At 58.3% G+C, this 23,029-nt stretch overlaps 2 protein-coding genes across 9 annotated transcripts in view; one reads left to right on the top strand and one right to left on the bottom strand.

The window, feature by feature from the left end:
* Positions 1–3,964, top strand: part of CSPG4 (chondroitin sulfate proteoglycan 4) — a 34,440-nt gene extending 30,476 nt beyond the window's left edge. The window contains exons 9-10 of the mRNA XM_025884242.2: positions 1,562–1,745; positions 2,056–3,964. Coding sequence (XP_025740027.1) covers positions 1,562–1,745; positions 2,056–3,890 — 2,019 coding nt within the window. The 3' untranslated portion in view covers positions 3,891–3,964. The remainder of the gene's footprint in view (positions 1–1,561; positions 1,746–2,055) is intronic.
* SNX33 (sorting nexin 33) overlaps positions 1–23,029 on the bottom strand; it is a 68,671-nt gene that overhangs the window by 32,788 nt on the left and 12,854 nt on the right. For 2 of the 8 annotated variants that reach the window (XM_025883613.2, XM_073877392.1), the window contains exons 3-4: positions 20,960–21,165; positions 19,571–20,080 (exon numbers count right to left, since the gene is read on the bottom strand). The exons of 1 other annotated variant lie outside the window; for it this stretch is intronic. In XM_025883613.2, the coding sequence (XP_025739398.1) occupies positions 19,802–20,080; positions 20,960–21,165 (485 nt within the window). In that variant the 3' untranslated portion in view covers positions 19,571–19,801. Of the gene's footprint in view, positions 1–19,570; positions 21,166–22,514; positions 22,651–23,029 lie in introns of those variants that run through there. 5 more of the 8 variants (XR_003210485.2, XR_003210486.2, XM_073877394.1 and 2 more) reach the window with 5 other exon arrangements.

Genomic DNA, 23,029 nt, shown 5'->3' with positions numbered 1-23,029 from the left:
GGGCTAAGGGGTCAGAGTGGGATCTTTGTGGTCAAAGGAGGAGACACTGTACTATCTGAGCAAGAAGGACAGTAACCTTACTTACATTTTAAAAGTCTCACTCTGGCTTCGATGTTAAGAACAACTGTAGGGGAGGGATCAGGGGCCAAAGCTGGGACACAGGAGGCTATGGCAATAATCCAGGCCAGAAGTGATGGCATGGGAAAGAGGGAGGAGTCAGGGATGACTCCAGGGGTTTGGGCCTGAGCCACTGCAAGAACAGAGCTGCCATCATGTGAAGCGGGAGGACTAGCAGAGGCGCGCAGGTCAGGAGTGGGTCTGCTGCAGGCCACCTTTGAGCCGGCCCTTAGACATCCACACCGAGCTGCCAGAAAGCAAGTGGAAATGTGAGTCTGGAGTTCGGCAGAGAGCAGTCTGGGATGGAGACAGAAGTAAGGGGTCATCTGCAGAGCTGACCTAGGAGGACACGTGGGATGTGCCTGTAGATAGAGAAGACTCTAAAGGCCAAGCTATAGGCGTTGGAGAGAAGAGGGGGGAGCACGGAGTCTGTGAAGGAGCAATTAACGAGGCAGGAGGAAAACAAGAGAGTGGGACACGCTGGAAGCCAGCGGATGGTAGAGGAAGCAATGCATAATTATGTCCAATGCTGCCAAGCAGGTGAGTAACACGAGGCCCGTGAACCCACCGTTGGATCTAACAATGCAGACGCCGTGGGCACCCTTGGGTGAGAACAGGAGGAAAAGCCTGGGTAGACTGCACTCAGGACAGCATGCAGGAGATTATAGACTATTCTTTTTGGAGTTTTGCTAATGGAGAGCAAAATGGGGGAGAGGGGTGACAAATTTGGTGGAAAAAGTGAAGTCATGAGTCTTCTCTTTAAGAGGGAAGAAAGGGGGTGCCTGGAGGGCGCGGTCGGTTAAGCATCTGAGTCAGTTTCGGCTCAGGTTGCGATCTCAGGGTCGTGATCTCAGGGTCGTGGGATCGAGCCCTGCATTGGGCTCTGTGCTCAGCACAGAGCTTGCTGGAGTTTCTCTCTCTGCCCCTCTCCCCTGCATGCGCACAGGCTCTTGCTCTCTCAAAAACTAAATAAATACATCTCTAAAAGGAAAAAAAATGGGCGTGGAAGAGAGAATAACATGGTTGAGTAATGATGGGAATGTTCCCTTTTGGGGGGAAATTGTTGCCATAGGAGAAAGAAGGAAGATGGTAAACTGGTGTCTTCAGTGGGGAAGAGGGGCGGGGACCCAGGGCGGAAGTGGAAGGACCAGCTGTCGGCAGAAGCGATAGAATACTGCTTTCCCTGGGGGCTCAGAGGCGTGAGGTGATTTGCCTGAGGTGGCAGAGCCCAGACTGGGCCCTGGAGCCCAGTCTCCTCACTGCCACATGACTGCCCATGTGACCCACTAGTGAGGGAGAGCACAGGTTACAGCCGTGGGCCGGGGAGAGCCAGGAGAGTCGAGAGTGAAGCTGGGCACGGAGGGCTCGTCAAGGAGCCTGGAAGGGGCTCCCGCGCACCGCGGGCTCAACCCGCCTCTCATCCCAAAACGGGGTGCCCCCACAGGTGTATGCTGGGAATGTTCTATATGAGCACGCGATGCCTCCTGAGCCCTTCTGGGAGGTCCACGATGCCCTGCAGCTCCAGCTGTCGTCACCCCCTGCCCCCGATGTGGCTACCACTCTTGTTGTGGCTGTGTCTTTCGAGGCTGCCTGTCCCCGGCGCCCCAGCCGCCTCTGGAGGAACCAAGGTGAACCGCATGATGGGCTGGCACAGTTGGGGGGACACTGGGCGGGTCCAGAGACGAGGGGACACAAGGCCGGGGTCAACAGCGCCCATGTCAGTCCCCAGGACCTGGGAAGTTAAGGGAGGGTGAGAAGATGGGGACACTTCGAGGTCAGAGAGGAGACGTGATCCTCATCCTCCAGGGGACCCTGAACCCCACCCCGGGGGACTTGGTCTGAGGGAAAAGGCACAACCTTGTCGTGGAGGTCCTAGTCTGAGGCTCTGAGGCCTATCTTCAGTGGACAGGACCTTCATAGCCTACATCCCACCCCCAGGTCTCTGGGTCCCCGAAGGCCAGCGGGCCGAGATCACCACGGCCTCCCTAGATGCCTCCAACCTCCTGGCCAGCATTCCGTCACCCCAGCGCCCAGAGCATGACGTACTCTTCCAAATCACACAGTTCCCCACCCGGGGCCAGCTGTTGGTGTCCGAGGAGCCCCTCCACGCCGGCCGGCCCCACTTCCTACAGTCCGAGCTGGCTGCAGGGCAGCTGGCCTATGCCCACGGCGGCGGGGGCACTCAGCAGGATGGCTTCCGATTCCGTGCCCACCTCCAGGGGCCAGCGGGGGCCTCCGTGGCGGGACCCCAAACCTCAGAGGCCTTCGCCATCACCGTGCGGGACGTGAATGAGCGGCCACCTCGGCCACAGGCGTCCGTGCCACTCCGGCTCACCCGGGGCTCCCGCGCGCCTGTCTCGCGGGCCCAGCTCAGTGTGGTGGACCCAGACTCGGCGCCTGGGGAGATCGAGTACGAGGTGCAGCGTGCCCCCCTCAACGGCTTCCTGAGCCTGGCAGGGGCCGGCCCAGGGCCCGTGACCCGCTTCACGCAGGCCGACGTGGACGCCGGGCGGCTGGCCTTCGTGGCCAACGGGAGTAGCGTGGCTGGTATCTTGCAGCTGAGCGCATCCGACGGGGCCAGCCCTCCCGTGCCCGTGTCCCTGGCCGTGGATGTCTTGCCGTCGGCCATCGAGGTGCAGCTGCGTGCGCCCCTAGAGGTGCCACAGGCCCTGGGGCGCTCCTCACTGAGCCGGCAGCAGCTGCGGGTGGTGTCAGACCGGGACGAGCCGGACGCTGCCTACCACCTCATGGGGGGGCCCCGGTTCGGGCAGCTCCTAGTGGCCGGGCAGCCCGCCGCCACCTTCAGCCAGCTCCAGGTAGACCAGGGGGAGGTGGTCTTCACCTTCACCAACTTCTCCTCCTCTCGTGACCACTTCAGCATCCTGGCACTGGCCCGAGGTGCCAACGCGTCAGCCACAGTGAACGTCACCGTCAGGGCTCTGCTGCGCGTGGGAGCGGGTGGGCCGTGGCCCCAGGGGGCCACCCTGCGCCTGGACTCCACTGTCCTAGATGCCGGCGAGCTGGCCAACCGCACGGGTAGTGTGCCCCGTTTCCGGCTCCTGGCGGGACCCCGGCATGGCCGCGTGGTCCGCGTGCCCCGGGCCAGGACGGAGCCCAGGGACAGCCAGCTTGTGGAGCAATTCACCCAGCAGGACCTTGAGGATGGAAGGCTGGGGCTGGAGGTAGGCAGTCCAGAGGGTCGGTCCCCCGGCCCCACGGGCGACAGTCTCACTCTGGAGCTCTGGGCACAGGGTGTCCCCCCTGCCGTGGCCTCGCTGGACTTTGACACTGAGCCTTATGATGAGGCCCGACCCTACAGCGTGGCCCTGCTCAGTCTCCCCGAGCCTGCTCAGACAGAAGCAAGGAAACCAGAGAGCAGCACCCCCACGGGGGAGCCAGGCCCATTCACCTCCAGCCCCGTGCCCACCGTGGCCAGTGGGGGCTTCCTGGGCTTCCTGGAGGCCAACATGTTCAGTGTCATCATTCCCGTGTGCCTGGTCCTCCTGCTCCTGGCACTCATTCTGCCCCTGCTCTTCTACCTCCGCAAACGCAACAAGACAGGCAAGCACGATGTCCAGGTCCTGACTGCCAAGCCCCGCAATGGCCTAGCTGGCGACACCGAGACCTTCCGCAAGGTAGAGCCGGGCCAAGCCATCCCGCTTACAGCGGTGCCCAGCCAGGGACCCCCACCGGGGGGCCAGCCTAACCCAGAGCTGCTGCAGTTCTGCCGGACACCCAACCCTGCTCTCAAGAACGGCCAGTACTGGGTGTGAGGCCTGGCCTGGGCCCAGATGCTGATCAGGCCAGGGACAGGCTTGCTCAGGCCCCGGCCCCATTGCTCCCATGCCCTGGCGCTGTCTGAGTATCCCCAGAGCCAGAGATACCTGGGAACATCTACGGTGGAGGGTGCTGGGAGGAAGTCCCAGGGGTCCGGGACCAAATAGAGTCAAGAGCTGGAATCTCCCCAGCTTTCTCCATGCCTGGAGAACTGCAAGGGGGCGGGCCAAGGTCAGAGGCAGGCTTGGAGTCGGTCCCCCTGCCCTGGAGCTAGTTTGGGCTGTCAAAACCAGAACGACCTCCTAGATACGTCAGGATTCTGTATCCTGGGTGAGTCACAGCTGACCCAGGCTGCTAAGAGGACAAGGAGAGGGGAGGGTCGGGGGGATAGACGGGGATTCCTGGCTTTTCCACTCCAAGCCAGGCCTCCCTTTGTCTCTGCCCCAGAGTTGATGGGAAAACTTTTTCCCCTGGTTTTTTAGGGAGATGGTATTCCCTGGAGTAGAGGGCAGGAGGAGGGAGCCCCTCCACTCTCTAGGAGACATAAGCCAGTAGAATAATATATTCAGGGTGCGAGATGGGGTGGGTTGCTCTGGGGATGGGTTTATTTAAGGGGGATTGCAAGGAAGCTATTTAACACAGTGTCGAGCTAGCCCAGGCTGATGGAGCCCCTGAGAGTGTGGGATGGAGGAAGGTCTGAGGCCAGTTCATACCCAGAGCCCCACCTTGACAGGCTGAGGTTATGTAGGCAGTATGGGTCTGTGGCCCCGGACCAGGCCTAATATCCACCTGCGGAGTGGGCAGGGTCTCAGGCCGGGGGCCGCTGCAATGTCTGTGCTCGCCCAAGGACTGGGGGGTGAGCAGCTGGGGCACTCAACTCCATGGGGCCTGGATAAATGGTGCTGTGGAGGTTCTGGACAGCTGTGTGTTATTTGTCTGACCATGCACTGGGCCCTTGTCCACACCGGGCTGCACTTCCCTGGGGCAGGCTGTCCCACCAGGCCCCAGCCTGCACACTGGACAGGGCCACAGGAACCCTAAATTTCCACCTCCAGGGGCCTTTCAAATCTTCTCTGCCCCCACCTGTGTAGGCAGGTGGGCCAGTCTTTGTGGGATGGGACCAAAGCCCTCTGGGTTAGTAGAGATAGGCTACGCCCCCTCCAAGGAGCTCAAAGAAACAATGAAATCAGGAGATGTATTCAGTGTCCCAGCCATAGATTTCTTAGCCTGAGTTTTGGCCTCCACAACCTTGTCCCTCTGCACCTACCTCTCAAGCGGCTGGAGTGGCAAAGGTCAGGAGACAGGGGGCCATAGGGATCCCAAGGCTGGGACCTGGTGCTTCGGGGGAGACGAGAGGACCACCACTGGTGCCTTTCCTTGGCTCCCTGAAGATTTTCACTAGGAAGATTTCTACTGGTCTCCACCCCCCAACAAGAAGACCAAGAAAGGGTGCTCCCCCTCAGGGGATGGCAGGGTAAGCAGCAAGGATTCTGAAAAGCCAGCTGTCCCGAAAGGCCGTCCTCTGGCTAGAAAGGGATTTGAGACACAGGGTCTCCATAAGACCCTCTATGAGCTACTAAGGAGTCACCACCTTCTGCCCCTCTCCCTTTCGAAGGTTATGGGCAATGAGGACAGATTCTGGATCCCAGGTGATACTGCCTGGCAGTAAGCTGAAGTCCTCAGAGGAAACGCAGCGTGGGAGGTGTGGGAGCTCTGGGGTGTCAGAGCCCCGGGGCCTGAGCACAGCTAGATTGGGGGTGGAGGGCCCCAGCCAGCCTTTGACAGCTGACCGGTGTCTGGGGAGCAGAATCACCTCTTCCCTGTGTCTCCATATCGGTAACATCTGAACCAGGAACTAGGGCAAGAGAGGAAACTCCCTCCTCCCCACTGTGCTGCCCTTAGAGTACCTGCCAGGACGCCTCTCAGCAGCCCCTTCCCATCCCGGCATCCCCCAGATCCTCCACTCACAAGACTGGGGCAGGTCACCTGGAATCCTGGCATGTCACTGCTGAAAGGGCCCCCAAGGGACCAGGGGCAGGCTGAGAATCAGAGAGTGTGTTGTCCAGTCACACACAGCCAGGCAGCATTAGAACAGACCAGACCCCAAGGCCCAGCCAGCTCTTCTTGCCACACTGAAGAGCCTGCCCCCAAGGCCCGTCGCCAGGGCCCATAGATGGGGACCCCCATAGAGATCCCTCTACACCAGAAGCTCAAAATCCTGGCCTGGCTTCCTGCTACAGCCTAGTCTCTCTGGCACCCCTCGGGCCAGCCTCATACAAGGGGCCCTGCCAAGGGTGTCTCCACACCACACCCCACGCGCTCTGCCTTGCCTCTTCCTGGAGCTCGGGGCCGGGTCCTCAGGGCCCTAATATCTGGCGCCAGTCTCCACCCAGGGCGACCAGTTTCCCTGGGAGTGTAAGCCGAGACAGACCCGCCAGGCAGGATCTGGCCTCATCTCCTATTTCCCGCCGCCCCCCCCCAGGACTGACGACACCCTCTCTGTTCCCTCAGCCCCCCCTGCCCTGCCCCGCCCCCCCCCCCCCGAGAGCCGGCACAGGCTGACGCTGCTCCAGCTCCTTTCAGCCCGTGCTGGACAGTGGGCTAGCACCCAGGGCATTGTGCACGCAGCGCCATGAGGACCTGGGAAAGGGTCTTCCACTGGAACGCCAAACTTGGAACCCATTCTAAATGTGGGGCCCCAATTTATGCAAATCCCTTGCAGATTTCAGATAGGCACCCAAGGCTTAAGGGGATTGCTATCCACTTTGCAAAATAACTCACTATCCCCTTACTTAAGAAGCTAGCTCCTCCCAGGCACTGAGATAGAAGTCAACCTGTGCACAAGAGTTTAAGAATATCTGGGAGCACCCTGACCCTCTTCTTCACACACACACACACACACACACACACACACACACACACACACACACTCTGCACTTATGCACACAGATGTGTACCTTTAGACCTTCAGACACACAGCACACACCTGCCTATGTAATACACCCGCCCACACATAGATACAGGTGCACACACAAGGTCGGAGCTAAGTACTCCTCACCCGTGGGCCCCCCACAGTCCTCACAGCTGGCCATGTGGAGCCAAGGGCTAGGACTCCCTACCCATCCAGAGACCCAAACTGACATCAGCAGAGCCAGGAAGTGGAACCACAGCAGGAGGGGATGTGGGGAACAGGGGGCTGGCCAGAGGGCCCAGTTCTTGGGGTCCCCAGCTTGGAAGTCCTGCCCACCACCCGAGATGCTTTAGCCTCTTAGATGCTAAAGAAGGGGCTCCCTTGATCCCCTCTCCTCATGCTAGGAGCTGGCCCTTCAAGTGGAGCTGCTATGGCAGCTGTGGACCCCACAGAGCTGGAACCATCATCCCCCAAGAGGAAGCACGAGACATGGATCTCCCCCCCACCTAACTCCACCTCTCCCGATGGGGGTGGGAACTGCCAGGGATGCTGGCATCTTCTTCTGGGCCCTGAAGATTCAGGATCTTAAAGGAATGGAGGTACTCCAGCAGCTCCCAGAGTGCTCCGGTTAGGTCCCCCATTCCTTGCCAGATCAGGTGAGGAAGCCCTAGCAAAGGGATGGAGCCAGGATGGGAACCAGACCTGCTGGAGGCCTCTCTCCACAGCCCCTCTCCTACCCGAGGTGCCCTCGGGGTTAACACCATCCCTGTCACTAAACCGCTAGGATTAGTGGGGCATTGGCAAGGGCATTTTGTGCCAAAAATGCTGTGGGAGATGCCCAAAGGAATCCACCCAGCCCTTCCGAAGAGTCCCAGACGTGCCAGTGAGTAACTACCACACCATGACGTGTGCCCTAACCCAAGGCGTGTCAACAGGCTGCTGAGGGGAAGCCCAGCGTGGGAAGGCAGCTGGCTCTGCCTGCTTCCTTCTTTCCTGAGAGAGTGTGGCGTCTTTCCACGGAAGGGATAGGCATGCGGCTGCTAAAGCTGAGCATGCCCAGCTACCTCGTGGTCACCTTGCCCTTCTCAGTGTTGTGAGGTACAGTACTTATTTATGATAGCTGCTGTCCTCATTAAGGATACCAGCTCCTCAGGGCGCCCGGGGACGCAGCCGGTTAAGCGTCCAACTCTTGATTTTGGCTCAGGTCATGATCTCAGGGTGGTGAGATTGAGCCCCGTGCTGGGTGTGGAGCCTGCTTAAAATACTCTCTCCCTCTGCCTCTTTGCCCCTCCCCTCCTTACGCACATGCTCTCTTAAAAAAAAAAAAATGCCACCTCCTCAGAGGGCCGCCAGGGTAACTGGTGGGTTGTTGTGCTGTGTTCCTTCACAATGCAGATGTCCTAAGACCCCCTGAAGACAAAAGTAACCCTTGGTCAAATCGACCTATGGCCAAGAAGGGACTTTTCTACCCAAACACAGCCTCAGCTGGGGGCTCAAGGAACTCCCATGCCCCTCAACCTGAGCACTGCCAGCTCCGTTAGCCCAAAGCCTAGAGCTAATCCCAAGGCTTCCTTTGGATGCCTTGTGAGGTCACAGAGGGCTCAAGTGACCCTGGGTCCTGAAGGTCTAAGCTGCATGGGTTAAGTCTTTGTTGCTCAAAGTGCAGTCCATGGACCGGGAGCACCAGAAGCATGTGGGAGCTTGTTAGAAATAAGAACTCCAGGGACGCCTGGCTGGCTCAGTCAGAAGAGCGAGCGTGCGACTCTTGATCTCAGGGTTGTGAGTTCGAGCCCCATGTTGAGTGGAGAGATTACTTAAAAATAAAATCTTCAACAAAGAAAAAAAAATGAGGACTCTAAGGCCTCACCCCAGATCAGCTGAAACAGACTCTGCATTTTGACCAATAGTAAAGTTTAAGACACTTTGACTTAGGTCCTCCACCTCCAAATGGAGAAACAGAGCTGAGAGAGGCAGGGACCAGGCCAAGATCATACTAAGTCAATGACAGAGCTAGAAAGAAGTCAGACCCCATGATCCAGTTCCAGAGTTTTGTCTTTCAACTCAAGCTGTCCATCCTTCTTCCCCACACTCTTCTGAAGTCCCTATGTCCCCTGCAGATTTGGGGGGACAGGGTTCTGTTGTGGGGATTCCTGCTCAGGGGCCTCCACTGAGGACGAGAGGGAAGCAGAGGAGGACACGGCTGGAAGCCAGGCCTGATCCAGTGGGGAGAGTCTGCAGAAGCAGCCCACTTCCACCCTCACCTCCCAAAGACAGGTTCCCTGGAAAGTGCAGCAGGCCCCTACCACCCTGCCTTCTGCAGTCCAGCTAGTCCCTCCCTCCCCACCTGTCCGGGTTCCACCTGCAGAGGGAGGGACAGAAGGAGGGGTCTGGCCAAGGCCCCCAGTCAGTGCATTGGGTCTCCCCCACAGTAGAGCATCAGCAGGCAGCAGAGGAAGGACAAAGAAGCTACCTGTCAGGCCACTGCGCGGGCCCGGTCAAGAAGGAGGGCATGGGCCTCCCACAGCACTCTGTCCTGTCCTGCAGGGGTGGGGAGCAAGGGAGGCTGGACCACTACCTGTCCCTTCTGGCCCCCAGAACAAATGCTGTGGCCCCCCAGCCAGTGTGCTGTCTTGGTGCTGTGCGTGCCTTTGGGGCCCCCAGCTCCCCTCCCCTCCCCTCCCCTCCCAGGCTGCTGAGGCCCCCAGCCCTCTGTCCTTGCAGTAAACATAGGTCAAGGCTGTGTGCCCATCGGGGGCAATGTCCAGCCGGGCCCGGGGCTAGGTACATAGCTGATGCTCGGTAAACATCTATTGCCAGCATATAGCCCCTCCTTTCCCACCGTCCAAAAGGTCTCTAACCATGATCCCACCCAGACCCCGTATCCTGACTTCCCATCTGGTTCCCCTGGCTTCCCTCATCCCTAGGAGTGCTAGCAGGGCTCCCAACCACTGCTCTGGCCCCCAGACCCCTTCCAGAGCCCAGGCAGACTTGGCCCCAGGTCCTAAGTTTCTAAGGAGCAGGTTTAATCTGTCCCTGCCAGATTCTTGAGCACTCACTTCTTCCTTCATACTCACCAGCAGCTCCCTCCTACCAGATACCTGGGGTCTAGCTGCTCAGAAGCACATGGGCAGAACACTTGGACCAAATGATATGTGGGAGCCTACCACCGATGGAATCAAGCTGATTAAATGGGACAGGAGGAGACAACCCAGAACCGCCTTATACTCGCCTTCCCCTGCCGCTACAGGTCCTCCTCAGAGCTCCAGGAGCCACTGGCCACTGTGCCCGCTGTTCTAACCACTGTAGCACTCACCTGATCCCAACCTCCAGAGACCAGCCAAGGGTACCCCCACCTTTACCTGACCCAGAGGACCCTGCATTCAGTTCAGGTCTCAGAGTCCCAGCCTACCTCCTGGAGGCTCAAAACCCTTCCAGATGCCAAAGATGCATCTTTCAACAGTGGGATTCCCAGCACCTAGAGAGGCATCAGGGCAAGTGTGGGTGAACCAGGGATGCTGGACATGCTGGCCAGGGCAGAGACGTCCAAGCACCAGAGAGCATCAGAGAGAATCCTGCTGGGTCTTGCTGGGGAAGGTGGAGCCTTTTCTAAAGGGCTGTTGGTTGAGCAAGCAGGCAGGTGGGTGAGGCTGGCGGAGCCTGAGCACTCCTGGAAGGCTGTGAGTCAGGGCACAAGGGCTCCTCCTGAGTCAGCCCCGCTAAAAGGTTGTCCTGTGGGCGTGGCTCCTGAACTAGGCAACTGGGGTGGGACCAGTGGACCCAAGAAGGTTCCAGGCCCTGGGAATTCAGCCCCTCTGCCCCATGAGCTGCCTGAGAAGCTCAGGCTGGGGATAGAAGCCATGAACTAAAGGCGGAAGGGCAGTGATGGTGATTGTGCCTGCCCAATGAACTTGTACAAGTCCACCCACCTGTGGATGGGATGTTTGACCCTAGCAAGTACGGACCCAGGCCTGGGAGAGGTAGCAACCTGCTTTCTGCCTACAGCCCTGCCTCCTGTCTTCATTTCTGCCCAGTTTCCAGTTCCTACTGCCAGGAATGGTACGTGATTAGCCAGAAGCCCCACCCCCTGCCTGAATTAGAACCTCTCGAAGCAGTGCAACTGACCAAGGCTGCTTTTCCAAGTGTGGTAAAGCTCTTAGAACAGCACCAGGCACATAGGAAATGCTCAATAAACGTTGACTATTATCATCAGTGCTGTTATGATGGTGGTTATTACTGAATCGCCTAGCATATGGCTCTGGCATATTGTAGAAGCTTAACAAATGGTCAAATTGACATTATTGTTATTACTATAATTTATTACAACCATCACAGTGCCTGGCTCAGAGTAAGTGCTAAACAAATGCTCAGTCCTGGAGCATTTGGAAATTCCCCCATTTGGAGAAGAGGGACATCAAGGCAGGGAGAGTGAGGTGTGCGGAAGGGGTCAAGTTCTGCCTAGAAGCTGGCAGCCACGCTGACCTCCCACCCCATTGATCCAGAAGACCTCGGAGGAGGCTTGACCCCAGGGACCCAAGAGGGAAGAGTTGCACCTGAACCTGCCTGGCCGGTGGAGGAGGGCAGGGTAGGAGGGAGGGTGGGTCCAGGGAAGGCCAGAACACAGGGGCTTCCCGGAGAGGGGAGCCTGGGCTATGCCCGAGGGGAGGGACAGAGTGCCAAGCTTAAAGCAGAACACGAGGACAGGGGCCAGATGATGTGGAGCCAGGTGACTGAGAAGACCGGCCCCGGAGCAGACAGGGGCTCTGGGGATCAGGCTGAGAGAAGCTCCTGTGGAACTCCCAGTCTGATAGGGAGTAGCCCCCCCCCCCCCCGGAGTCAAGCTGGTGCTGGGCTGGAAGCTTGTTCTTTCCCACTGCCCTCCTGCCAGGGCTGACACTTTAAGATGTAGAACTGGGGTGGGGAGCAGGGGACTGCTGGGGCCCTGGGCCAGAACTCTGCACCCAGGTGCACCCCCCCACCAGTTTGAGTGACCTCGCTGCCCAACTTCCCAGGGGTCACCCTGGGAGCCTTAGGAGTCAGCCAGGTTGGAATACCACCACCCCTCCTACATAGCTAGCCACCCCCTACCCAGCTGATGCCAGCCCAGCCCAGGGAGGGAGGAGGCTGTCTGCCCCGCCACCTGGGATGGCACAGCCTCCTACTAGCCAGAGAAGGACAAGGAGTGGCTCTCCGGGCCACCCTGGCCTCAAACCCAGCCCTCCAGAGGAATGAGCAGGGACTGGTGCATACATCCTTCCCACCCTTTCACATGCCATGCCTTGCTGAGAAAGGGGGAGATACTCCCCAGAGCAAGTCCCTGGATTCTGGGGGATGTGGGAGATGATGTCAGGAGGAAGCCCGCTTTCAGCCACCAGCTGCTGCAGCAACACACGCACACGCACACGCACACATATTCACAGGACTGCCCCACGTGGCAGCGCACACAGGCATGTGCAGATGCACTCCCTGACAGCAGCCGACCTGTACAAACCACAAGCCACACACCTACCCTCCCCAGAGATCTGAGACACAGCCCTGCAGACAACCCAAGTCGCCTGCCGTGAGCCGGGCACTGCGCTACGCACTGGCGCTATGGCAGTGAGCAAGACGAACACCAGCTCCCCCCAAGGCTGCCTTCTAACAAACAGATATATTTAAAGTCTAACTTTTATGTAGAAGTATTTGTTTGCAGATGAGAATGTGTAATGTCTGGAGTTCGCTGGAAGCAAGGGATGTGGCTTGTGGATATTGGCCCAGGGTGATCATTGCTGAAGCTGACGTAGGGGCACATGGGGATCTATTATATTAGTTTCTCTTTTTTGTATACGTTTGAGACATACATGTATACAGTTGGCAGTTGATAAATAAAATGAACAGTAAGGCAGGGCAAGGGGGCAGAAGACTAGGACTAGGAAGACCCTTTAGATGATCAGAGAAGGCTTCTCCAAAGAGGTAACATTTTAAGCAACGACTTGAATTAACTGAGGTTCAAACCACACAAACATCTGAGAGGAAGAACATTCCAAACAGAGGGGGCCAGCAAATGCAAAGACCCTGGGGTACAAGCATCCTGGGCTTATGTGAGGAACAGCCAAGAGCACAGTGGGTCTGGAATTCTGTGATCAGAAGACAGGGGTCCAAGGTGCCATCAGAAAGGAGCCTTGGGCGCTGTGGGAGCAGCTTGGAAGCTGGAGTCAGAATGGCAGAAGCCCTAGACGTTGAAAGGTCAGATATGAGTGGATTTTTTTTTTTTAAGATTCTGTTTATTTATTTGAGAGAGAGAAGTGTGCGTGCATGCATGAGTTGGGGGGAGGGGCAGAGGGAGAAGCAGGCTCCCCACACGTGGGGCTGGATCCCAGGACTCTGAGATCATGACCGAAGTCGAAGGCAGACACTTAACCACTTAACTGACTGAGCCACCCAGCACCCCTAGAGTACGGTCTTAAGAGCTCACTCAGACTCCTTAAGAGATCACTCTGACTCGGGTTGGACCATCAGGAAGTAGACGAGAAAGCAGAACAGCTTGGAGGCTACTGCAATTGTCTACGCAGGTGGTGGCTTGGGACAGGTAGTGAGATGGTGACACGGGTCAGATTTGGGATCCCTTCTGAGGAGCTAACAAGGCTTTGCTCACGGATGGATGTAGCGTGTGCAAGAAAGAGAGGAGCTAAGCCTGCCTGCGTGTCTGGGCCTGAGCTTCAGGGTGAGAGGTGTTGCTTCTTCCAGGCTGGGGAGCACAGGGGAAAGCATGTGTGGCCAAATGACTACAGGCAGAGTGCCAGCAGGGGACCCTCACACAAGCACGGGTGCACACACTGACAGGTACTCAGCGACCACACGGGTGGACGCACACACCCCGGTGCCAGGTGCAGGCACACACCCCATTCCCCTCCGCCTGCCCCCCCTCCCCCCCCCCGGAGCCCCCCGGGCCCACCCCCCCCCCCCCCATCAGCTCAGCCTTGGCACTCACAAGAACCCAGTCCCAGCATTCCCTACCAAGCCTCACTCTCACCCCCCACGTGGGCACCTCAGGTAAGGAGGCTCCCAACCCAGTTCCTTCCCAGATACCTGAGTCTTGCCCCGGACCCTTACCCTGCCTTCATCTGCCCAGCCCACTCCTCCATGGCCAGGTCCTGCTCCCACACTCCAGCCTGAGGCCCCACAGAAAATGATCAGTCGACAAATATTTGCTCGGCGCTCTCTGTGGGCCAAGCCCTCTGCCCTTCCACCTGCTACCTTGAAGGCATGCAGCCACCCACCGCCCGCCTCCCTGCTCCCCTCAATTCCCAGCAGGCGTGCATTCACTCCACAGCAGGACAGCTGTCCCCGGCCTGCCCAGCCTGCCCGCCTGGGAAGGGCACAGCTCTGTGCCCGGACAGACCTCAGCCTCAGTGGGATGCACTAAACAGCGGCACGACCTGGCACAGGTGACACCGTTCCTCTGAGCCCCGGTCCACTGGGACACGTTGGGAATCATTCTCACCTTCCAGGCAGTTTCAGACAAGGAGGTAACTCAAGGGAGGCACTGAGCCCGGTGCCCAGCACCCACTAGCCATTCAGCGTGAGTCGCTGTGCACTTGGACCACCCCCACCCCCACCCCCCGCCTTGCCGGCCTGTGCGGCCCTGGGGCTGCGGCACACGGAAGCAATGACATGCCCACACTCGTGAACGCATGCCCAGGTGTAACTGTGACAAACCAAGACTGAGTAGTGGCTTTGCCTGAGGTCCCCTCGAGTCTACCCAGGGAAGGCCTGACATGAGCCTGCATCTCTTAACTCTTGGGCCCCACTCCCCTTTGTGTGACGGTGTGTGTGACAGCCAATGAATGGCCCAGTGGACACTTCCTGCCCTGGGCTGATGAGTACTATGACAGACAGGAAGCCCCAAGGAGTCTGCTCCCTCTGAAGACATGGCAGCAACATGGGGCAAGGCTCAAGGTCTGGAGGTGGTCAGGGGCCTAGTCTCCACTAGGCAGGTGGCAGCCCTGCCATCTACCTACTGTGTGGCCTTACAGGGCTCGCTCAATCAGTTTTCTCACTTATAAAGTGGGGTGACAATATTCTTGGCCCAGCCTCTCTCTAGGGCTGCTCTAAGGCTCTGCTCAGAGGCTGGTTATCCCAGCTACCCCTTACTGAACACTTGCTATGTGCAGGCACTGTCCAGCTGATGCGTTTTGCTCGTGTAATCCTCCTAACAGCCATCTGGAACTCCCGTTATAAATAGACAAATGGAAGCATGAAGCAATGAAGAAACATCCCTAGAACAAGTCCATGTAGGGTAGGATTCGCATAGGGCTCAGCCACTGCAGCCAATACCAGGGCCCTGCCTCTGGGTGGTGGAGAGAGAGGAAACAGGGGGCTTGTGGCTATCCGGGGGCAGCAGGGTTGTCCAGCAGAGCTTCATACTACCCCTGCCTGTTACATTCCTGCCAAAACAGCAGCAAGGGGGACCAGGTCAGCCAAGAGGAGGCTCCAGGTGCCTCCAGGAGGCCAACTCCTACCTCAGGCACCAATGATTTGCCTCCCAGCACAGGTGACCCAGACCTGGGTACCATCTCACACCAGCTCGGCTACTCTAGCACCTCCCTCACTGGGCCCCCCTTCCTGGTCTGTAAAATGATGCTGGTAATCTCTTGCACGCAGGGTGGTTGGGAAATACTAGCCAGCCAACATCTGCTGTGGTGCTGCCTGTACTGGGGGAGGGTAGAAGCCCTGAGGTTGGGAGATCCAGGAGCAGCAGGGACTTGGCCCCTTCCCAGGTAGAGCCCCAAGGTGGCAGCCAGACCCCAGATGACAAAGGGTTGCATAGGACCTCTAGTGCCTCCCAGAGCTTCTTGTGCTTGAGTGTGTGCTGGGGAGTTGTGGAATGCTGACCAGGAGCCCCGAAGGGGACCACAGGCCACAGGAGGGACTTTTGCCAACCCCCTGAGGTTCCTTGAGGTCCACAGGTATACAAGGGAGGGAGGGAGCCCTAAGTGCTCAAAACAGTCCACAGGCCAGACCCACAGAGGCCTCAGGATGGGGATCAAAGGAGCAGGTAGTAGGAAGATGGGGTGGGGGGGGCGGGGCAGATGACCAGAGGATCCAATGCTAACCTAGGACCACGGTGGGCACTACAGGCCCAGCGCCATGGTCCAGGAGTCTGCAAGAACCCACAACAACGTTAGCAGGAAAAAAAAAAAAAAAGTAGGACTCAAAAAGAAAAGAAAAAGACAAAACCAAAATTAATAAAGTTTAAATAAACATCTGTAAGACAAGGTATTGCCAAGTAATAAACTGAACCCAACTGAAACAGGTGTATATGAATGACCTTTAATGTGGAAGGCAGGCAAATTTTCATGTGTGTGATAGGGTGTGGGATTCAGCCTCTAAAATTCAAAGTGCCAGAGGCCTGCCCACCGTCTTCCAATGTGCCATCCCCAAATCTTTGAAAGGAGGGGTCCCCAGATTGATTTGAGATTCCTTTTCTACATGTGAGGGAATGAGAATGCAACAAAGAAGTTCTGGTCAGTTGCAGAGAAATGAGGCGATGCTCCTCACGCACGTTCATGTGTAAAGGGAGATCCTGGGTCAAGGCCGTGGCCACTGTGCAGGGCTGTGGTGAGCCTCTTCGTCCCTGGGCGCTGGCGGGACTCACCACACCCGCCAGCCCCTTCACGTTTCAGCAGTTGGGTCTGCCAGGCTCCCGTTCTTTCACCTCTGGAGTGGAGCTCTGCCAGAACCCTTTCCTTCAGACCTAAGTGAGTCAATCAAGACTTTGAGGAAAGACGTCAAGGAACTGGGTTCGAGTCCAGCTCCACCTGGGTCTCACTGTGCGATCCCAGGTTGGGCCCATCCTCGCTCTAGCCAAGCCTCAGTCCCTTCATCTGTGAAATGGAACAATGCCGCCTACCAGGGCTGCTGTGAGGACCAAGGAGGTCACAGCTATGTGAGACTTGCTTTTTCAACAGCCCGGACTGCACTGGGGTTTGACTAACAAAACAAAACCAAAGGAAAAAAGGTTTGCGCTAAACTATCCTGAAACCTGGGACTGGGTTTCACAATCAGCTCTGCTGAGCGCCGTCTGGGGGAGGTGAATTTTCATTTCTCTCCGTGGTTTTTGCCAGGGCTCCTCGTCTCCTACCCCAGCCCACGGAGCCCTACTGGAGCTGAACTGGAAGGGAAGCAGGTCGAGGGGGTGGGGGACAAGCGGGCTTGGCTCCTGGAGGCCTGAGTCAGCGGGCAGGCAGGCAGGGCGGGCCCAGTCCTCGCATGCTTGGGGAGGAGATGGTGCAGGAATGTTCCTCCCGCCCAGGCCTGGGCCCTGCCCACTGCGTCCCGGCCCCGGCTCACATGCACGCTGAGGCCGCAGCTCAGCTCTGGCTGGACAGATAGGAGAGGCCTGGCGCTTTGTTGGGTGGGTTCAGCCAGGGGCCTATGAGGCAGGAGGGACTGGCCCTGGGGACTGGCCGCAGAGCTACCCGGGGCTAGGCTCAAGCCCTTGAACACCCTCGGGTGACACAACCAGGTGCCACCCCTTACCAGACCTCGGGTTCCCCATCTGGACAGCGCCAGTGTCAGATGACAGGTGATGCCACTGGCTCCCCCACGAGGTGGCGCGGGTGCAATCTAGAAGCAGCAACACACGTGACACCTTTGCTCTGAGCGTGTGTGACTTGTGGCCGTGTGTCTGAGTGTGTCACTCTGTGCAGGTAGGACTGCAGTACGGCTATGCGTGGGGACACGATGTGACCGGTGCTGGGAAGAGATGATGCGTGTGCAGCCATGGCTGTGAACATGTGCCGTGGCTGGCGCCGTGGCTGGGAGTGCCCCTGTGCAAGCATGTGACTGTGCATCTGTGTGCGGACGGCCAGGGCTGGCCCATGTCCCCGTGGGCAGGGTGTGTGGCTGCATGTGGCTGTGGCTGCTTGGGCTTGGGCAGCTCCACCTGTGACTTCGTGGACGTGTGGATGAGAGCGCAGCGGTGCCACGGGATGGAGGAGAGGTGCTGAGAGGGCTCTGGAGCCACCCGTCTGCCTGCCTCCCCTCCAGGAGTGGCACAGCCGTGGCAGAGCTGTGGCATGGTGGTTCATGGCCCTCCTGTGTGTCCGGGAGGCAACAGATGCAGGATCTGAGGGCTGCCTCCATCCCCAACCCCCACATGTGGCCACAAAGCCGACTCCTTTCGTGGGTTGGACCAAGACTGGGGATCAGAGATTCAGATCCCCCCCACCCCCAGGTCCTGACAGCTGCCCAGGGCAGAAAGAGGGGCCTTGTTTTCCACCCCCCTCACAGCAAAGTGAGGGAGGGTATTGGAGGTAGCCGGGCCCAGCTCTGTCTGGAACATCTGCCTGGCAAGTGACTGAGGCCAGGCAGCAGGCCCTGCCACCACCAGGATGCTCCCACGCCTCCCCCAACTGGTCCCCCAGGGCCCTCCTTTGAGGGGCTCTGGTCAACCCAGACCGATCTCAAACTCCCCCCCGCCAATACCCCAACCCACAGAGAGAAAGAAACCTGAGGGAATGGCTGTGACATCCTCACTCCCCATTACATAGAAGCCTGCCCCAGCCTAGCTATCTCAGGATGCCCACAGTAGACCTGGCCCATCCCAACACTTCACTTCTGGACTCTTCTCCCAGGTCCAAGCCCTCCTGAGTAAAGTGTCAGACCGCCTCCCTCACACTAAGGATGGGACACAAGAGAGTAATACTATTCCCAGGGCAGGAAGCATAAACAGGGGACTTTCCAGGCACTGTGGGTTAAGAAAGGCGTTTCCACCACCCCTCCCCAGACTGACCTCAGTAAGGAGCCTCCCCCACTGTGCTCAAGAGTACCATCTACAAAGGCGGCCTGGAGGTCAAAGCTGCGAAGAGGTTAAGGAGGGAAGGTCCTTGGGTGGGTTGGAAAATGAAGGAAGGAGGGCAGGGAGGAGAGAGGGGAAAATTCCACAGAAAGTCCCAAATCTGAGCTAATTTTGACCCAGGGCCAGGGGCCCATTCCAGAAGTTCCTCTGAGGAAGCTCTGCCCTGAATGAGGAGCCTTTGCTGCCCCTTCCCCACCGTACCCGCCATTCCTTACCCCTCTCACTACTATAAGCTCCCTGGGCCCCGGCCTGGTCAAAGCCCCCCGAGGCCCAGACCCTGCCAGCCCTATCCTCCCACCAAGTTCCCCTTGCCCCAAAAGAGAACCGTGGTTTGACTAGCACCCCTCCTTCCCACATGGAAACTGATTCCTGCTCATCCTAATTGGGACACTGCTGAGGGCCCAGCTGGGGGGGGCGGGGGCAGTTCTCCTCAGTGCCTAACACAGAAGCCACCACAGGACTGGGTGCCCTGGACTGCTTGGGGAACGATACGGTTTCCAAGTCCCTCCCCCCAACCTCTCCTGGACCAGGGCTTTCCTGGGGGCCAGGCTGGGGCATGCCTCCCTGGGGAGAAGAACCCCATCAATTAGACTGTCCTGGAGCAGGCATCCTCTCCCTCACTCATGCAAGCTCAGCCCTAGATCACTGAGCAGCACAGCCGAACCCCAGCAGGACTCCACCCATTTGAGAAATGGGGAGAGTGAGGTCTGGGAAGGATGTGTGTCCAGCTGGGGTCCACGTCCACCTCTAGCTCCCAGCTAGCACCTGCCATCAACACAGTCCTCCCCCCAGCTTTAGAGGTTTTGTGCCCACCATGACCTCACAGTCTAAGAGCTCCCAGGGACACTTAGGGTTTCATCCTTCCCCCACCCTCAATCCCTTTGGGATCCAAACAAAAAACAAAACAAAACAAAAAAAAACATGCCTTTGTTGTCTTCATTGCAAAAGGTTTATCAAGAAAATAAGAAAGAAAAAAGACTCAGGCAGCAGGAGCCAGGAGTGGCCATGACCTCCTGGGGAGGCCAGCAGTGGCACCTGTCAGTTCCCCCAACCCACTGGCCCACACCCTGGCCTAGGCAGAGGGAGTAGCCCCCCTGAGGATGTAAACATGGGTGGGAGACAGCACAACCTGGCTGGGGAGGGAGCCGGGGCTGGCATCACAGTGAGGCTGGCCATGAGCATGTGGGCCCAGGACTTCTGGGGCGGTGGGCAAGCCCGCCCCCATCTTTCTTCCCCTTGGCCTTCCCTCTGTGCAACAGGAAGGATTCTGGGATGCACTGGGGCCCGAGCCTGCTCAGAATGTGAAGAGCCGTTGCTGGTGAATTCAAATATCTGGTAACTTCTGGGTGTCCTCTCCAGGAAGGTGCCACCAAGGTCCTGGGGTCAGTGGCTTGTCTCTGCACCTCGAGCCCAGGGAAAAGATGCTGCATGGTCCCCTAACCAAGGGGTAATGGAGGCTCAGCAGGTGAAGGGGAGTCAGGAGGGAGCTGGCCTGCAGCTCCTCCTGAGGGGACAAGGTGAGGCAGGGACAGGGAACATGGGAGGAAGAGCCCTCCCCTCTGTCACACAGGCCAAAGTCCCCACCAAGGGGGCACCAAATCACTTGGGAAAAGTAAGGGAGAGAAGATGGGGCGTTTTCACGTCTTCTCACCTTTGCCCATGCTATTCGTCTCTTCTGAATGTGCCCCCCACCCCTGGCCCCATCTCCTGTCGGGCAGGTCCTTGTCATTCTCCAAAACACTACTCAAATGTCACCTATTCTGTGGAGCCTTCCCTGACCAGCAGAATGAGTGGTTCTTTCTTTAAGCTTCCAGGAAGCCCGTATTTACCATCAGTCACCCTCCGGTGCCCTTGTCTGTTTCTGTGTCTGACCCCACCTCAACTGGGGACTCCCTGAGGGCAGGCATGTCGCAGCCCTGGGACCCAGCCAGCATCTGACATGGGGCCACAGCAGGTGCCTACTGAATGAACACGGGGGTGGTGGCCAGGTGAGCGAGCTCTGTAGATTCTAGGGGAAGCTAAGACCATGGCCTGACCTCAAGCGACTGACCCACAGCCCAGGCCTCGGCCTAGAAGATTCCTGACCCCAAATCTCACCCCTGCTGTACCCCTACCTCTAAGAGCTGGGGGTCTTCCCCAGGGGGACCCATGACTCCTCCAAAGCCCGCCCCAACCCTCCCAGCCACTACTGGTGCAGGTAAGTCTAGAGAGCAGAGCGCACTGCAGCGACCAGGCCCAGGCACAGGGTGGGGGCCGGGGACACATGATCAGAGGCTGTCATACATGCGCAGCGTCTTCTCCAGCTGCTGGCCTACCCGCTGGTAGAAGAGGATCTGCTGGCGCAGGTAGTTCTGCATCATGTGCTTGAAGTCGAGTTCGCGGCGCTGGTGGAAGTGGTTCATTTCGGCCTGCAGGGCGAAGCCCACCACGCGGCAGCGCCTACGAATGCCATCTGCCTCATCCTGCTCCATGCGGCCCTCGTCACTCATGCGTTGGCTCTCCTTCACCTTTGCGAAGGCGCCTGGCACGGGCACAGTGGAGGAGGACAAGGGAATTAGGGCTCTGGTCTCCCCCCTTTGCTCCCTATGCCCTCCACGAGTCCCCTCAGGGACAGCCACCTGGGTGTCTCCCCCAGGACCGCCCCCAAGCCCTCACCATTGGCACATCTTCCCTCCGAACCTGGGGCACTGTCAGCAGCCCACGGCACCCAGCCTGTCACAACGCTGCTGGCTGTATTGAGTTCCAGGACAGGGCTGTCCTTACCCAACACAGGCATCGATCGCCTCTCACACTGGCTCCTAATCGACTCGGACATCACCTCCTCCAGAAAGCCTTCCCTGCGCCCCCACGGCATCAGGTGCCTCCCAAAGTTCCCGGGGCTTCCATCAGCCACAGTTCTTACCACCCTGTGCTCACTCTGCCTGTCTCCCTCTGGTCTGTGAGCTCAATGTCTCCAGCACCCGGGGCCAGGCCTGGCCCCCAGGAGAGCTTGGTACATGTCTGCTGAGCTGATTCAATCTGTTCCTCACTGAACTACTACAACAGGCCCCTAAGGGGCTCCCACCTTGGGCCCAGTGTCTGAGAGGTTCTCCACAGTACCTGAAGAATAGCCAAGATGGACACCCAAAGCTCCAGACCTCTCCCAGCTCCCCTCTGTCTGCACACGAAGGTCCCTACCCGTTGGCCTAGCCGGGAGGCCCTCTGGGAGTTGGCCCCCGCACCCATTCCACACTGACCCCATGTTCATCAAACTCACCCTGCTCTTTCCTACCTCCACATCTCTCTGCCTGCTAGATCTTTCTGCATAATTTAAGGCCCCTGATCAGGCTCAGGCACCACCTCCACACCAGAGCCTCCCGCAGTGCCCCTAGGTGCAATGCCTCCCGACCCCTCTCCAGGGCGCTCCCCACCCCCATCACACTATTGACTCTAAAACAGCACCTCGAAGGCCGCCTGGTATTTTCCTTTGTGTGTGTCTCCCCACAAACGGGCCCTGCCCCTCCTCACACCAGCCTAGAGGGACCAGAGGAGGCCCTGTAATAACCAGGTGACAGATGGGGGACAGGGGACAAACCTGGGCAGGGGACCCAATTTAGAAGAATCTGAATGAATCAGCAAGCAGTTGGTGAATGAATTTCAGTTCTGAATTAACAGGCACTTGACTAATTGTGCACTTGAACCGTGTGCACCGTGGGGCCAGTTGCCGGGAGGAGGAGGCAGTTTGCCCGTGCCTGGCCCTCACCCCTCGCAGGGCTGCAGGGAATCCACTGTGTGAAGCAGAGGAAGGGTGTAGGAAGGCTTAGTATGCAGGACAGCACCCGCCCGCCCCCGCCCCCGCCCCTGAGCACTTCAGAAGCATCCAATGCGTACCAACAGCACGCTGGGGGCCTCCAAGATGTGTTCTTTTGACTTCACTCAAGATGTCCAAGGCATTCAAGATCCTTTTTTCGGTCATTTACTCTATGTCACGCCCAAGGCTCTACATGCTGGAAGTAACTACAGAGGCCTTTAGAAGGAGCAGCACCCATATAAGCGGGCAAGTGCATGGCTAACTGGCTAACGGGGGCATCTGGGGCAGACAGACAGAAGTTTGGAGATCTCCAGGGCCACTCACACAGCACTCGAAAGAACTCCGCAGTCACCAGCTCCCAACCCACTCAGTCTTTCTGCCACCCTCCCTGAGCCGCCTCCTGCCTCCTATTCCATCCCAGCTGCCCCGGTGTGGGCAGCAGAAGAGGGCTCAGCCCAAGGCCCAGCACGGGGACCCAGTAAGACACTTCAGAGCGAAAGAGATTCTAGAGGCCAGCTGCCCACCCCCCACCTTGTACAGAGGAAACTGAGGCCCTGCTGGGGAGGATTTGCCTAGGGGCTCCCAGCCTCCTTCG

This window comes from Callorhinus ursinus, unplaced genomic scaffold (genome assembly GCF_003265705.2).
Source record: "Callorhinus ursinus isolate GAN/ISIS: 27379988/994484 unplaced genomic scaffold, GSC_fseal_2.0 scaffold25, whole genome shotgun sequence".
Lineage (NCBI taxonomy): Eukaryota > Metazoa > Chordata > Mammalia > Carnivora > Otariidae > Callorhinus > Callorhinus ursinus.
This window is presented reverse-complemented; position numbering and strand designations above follow the sequence as displayed.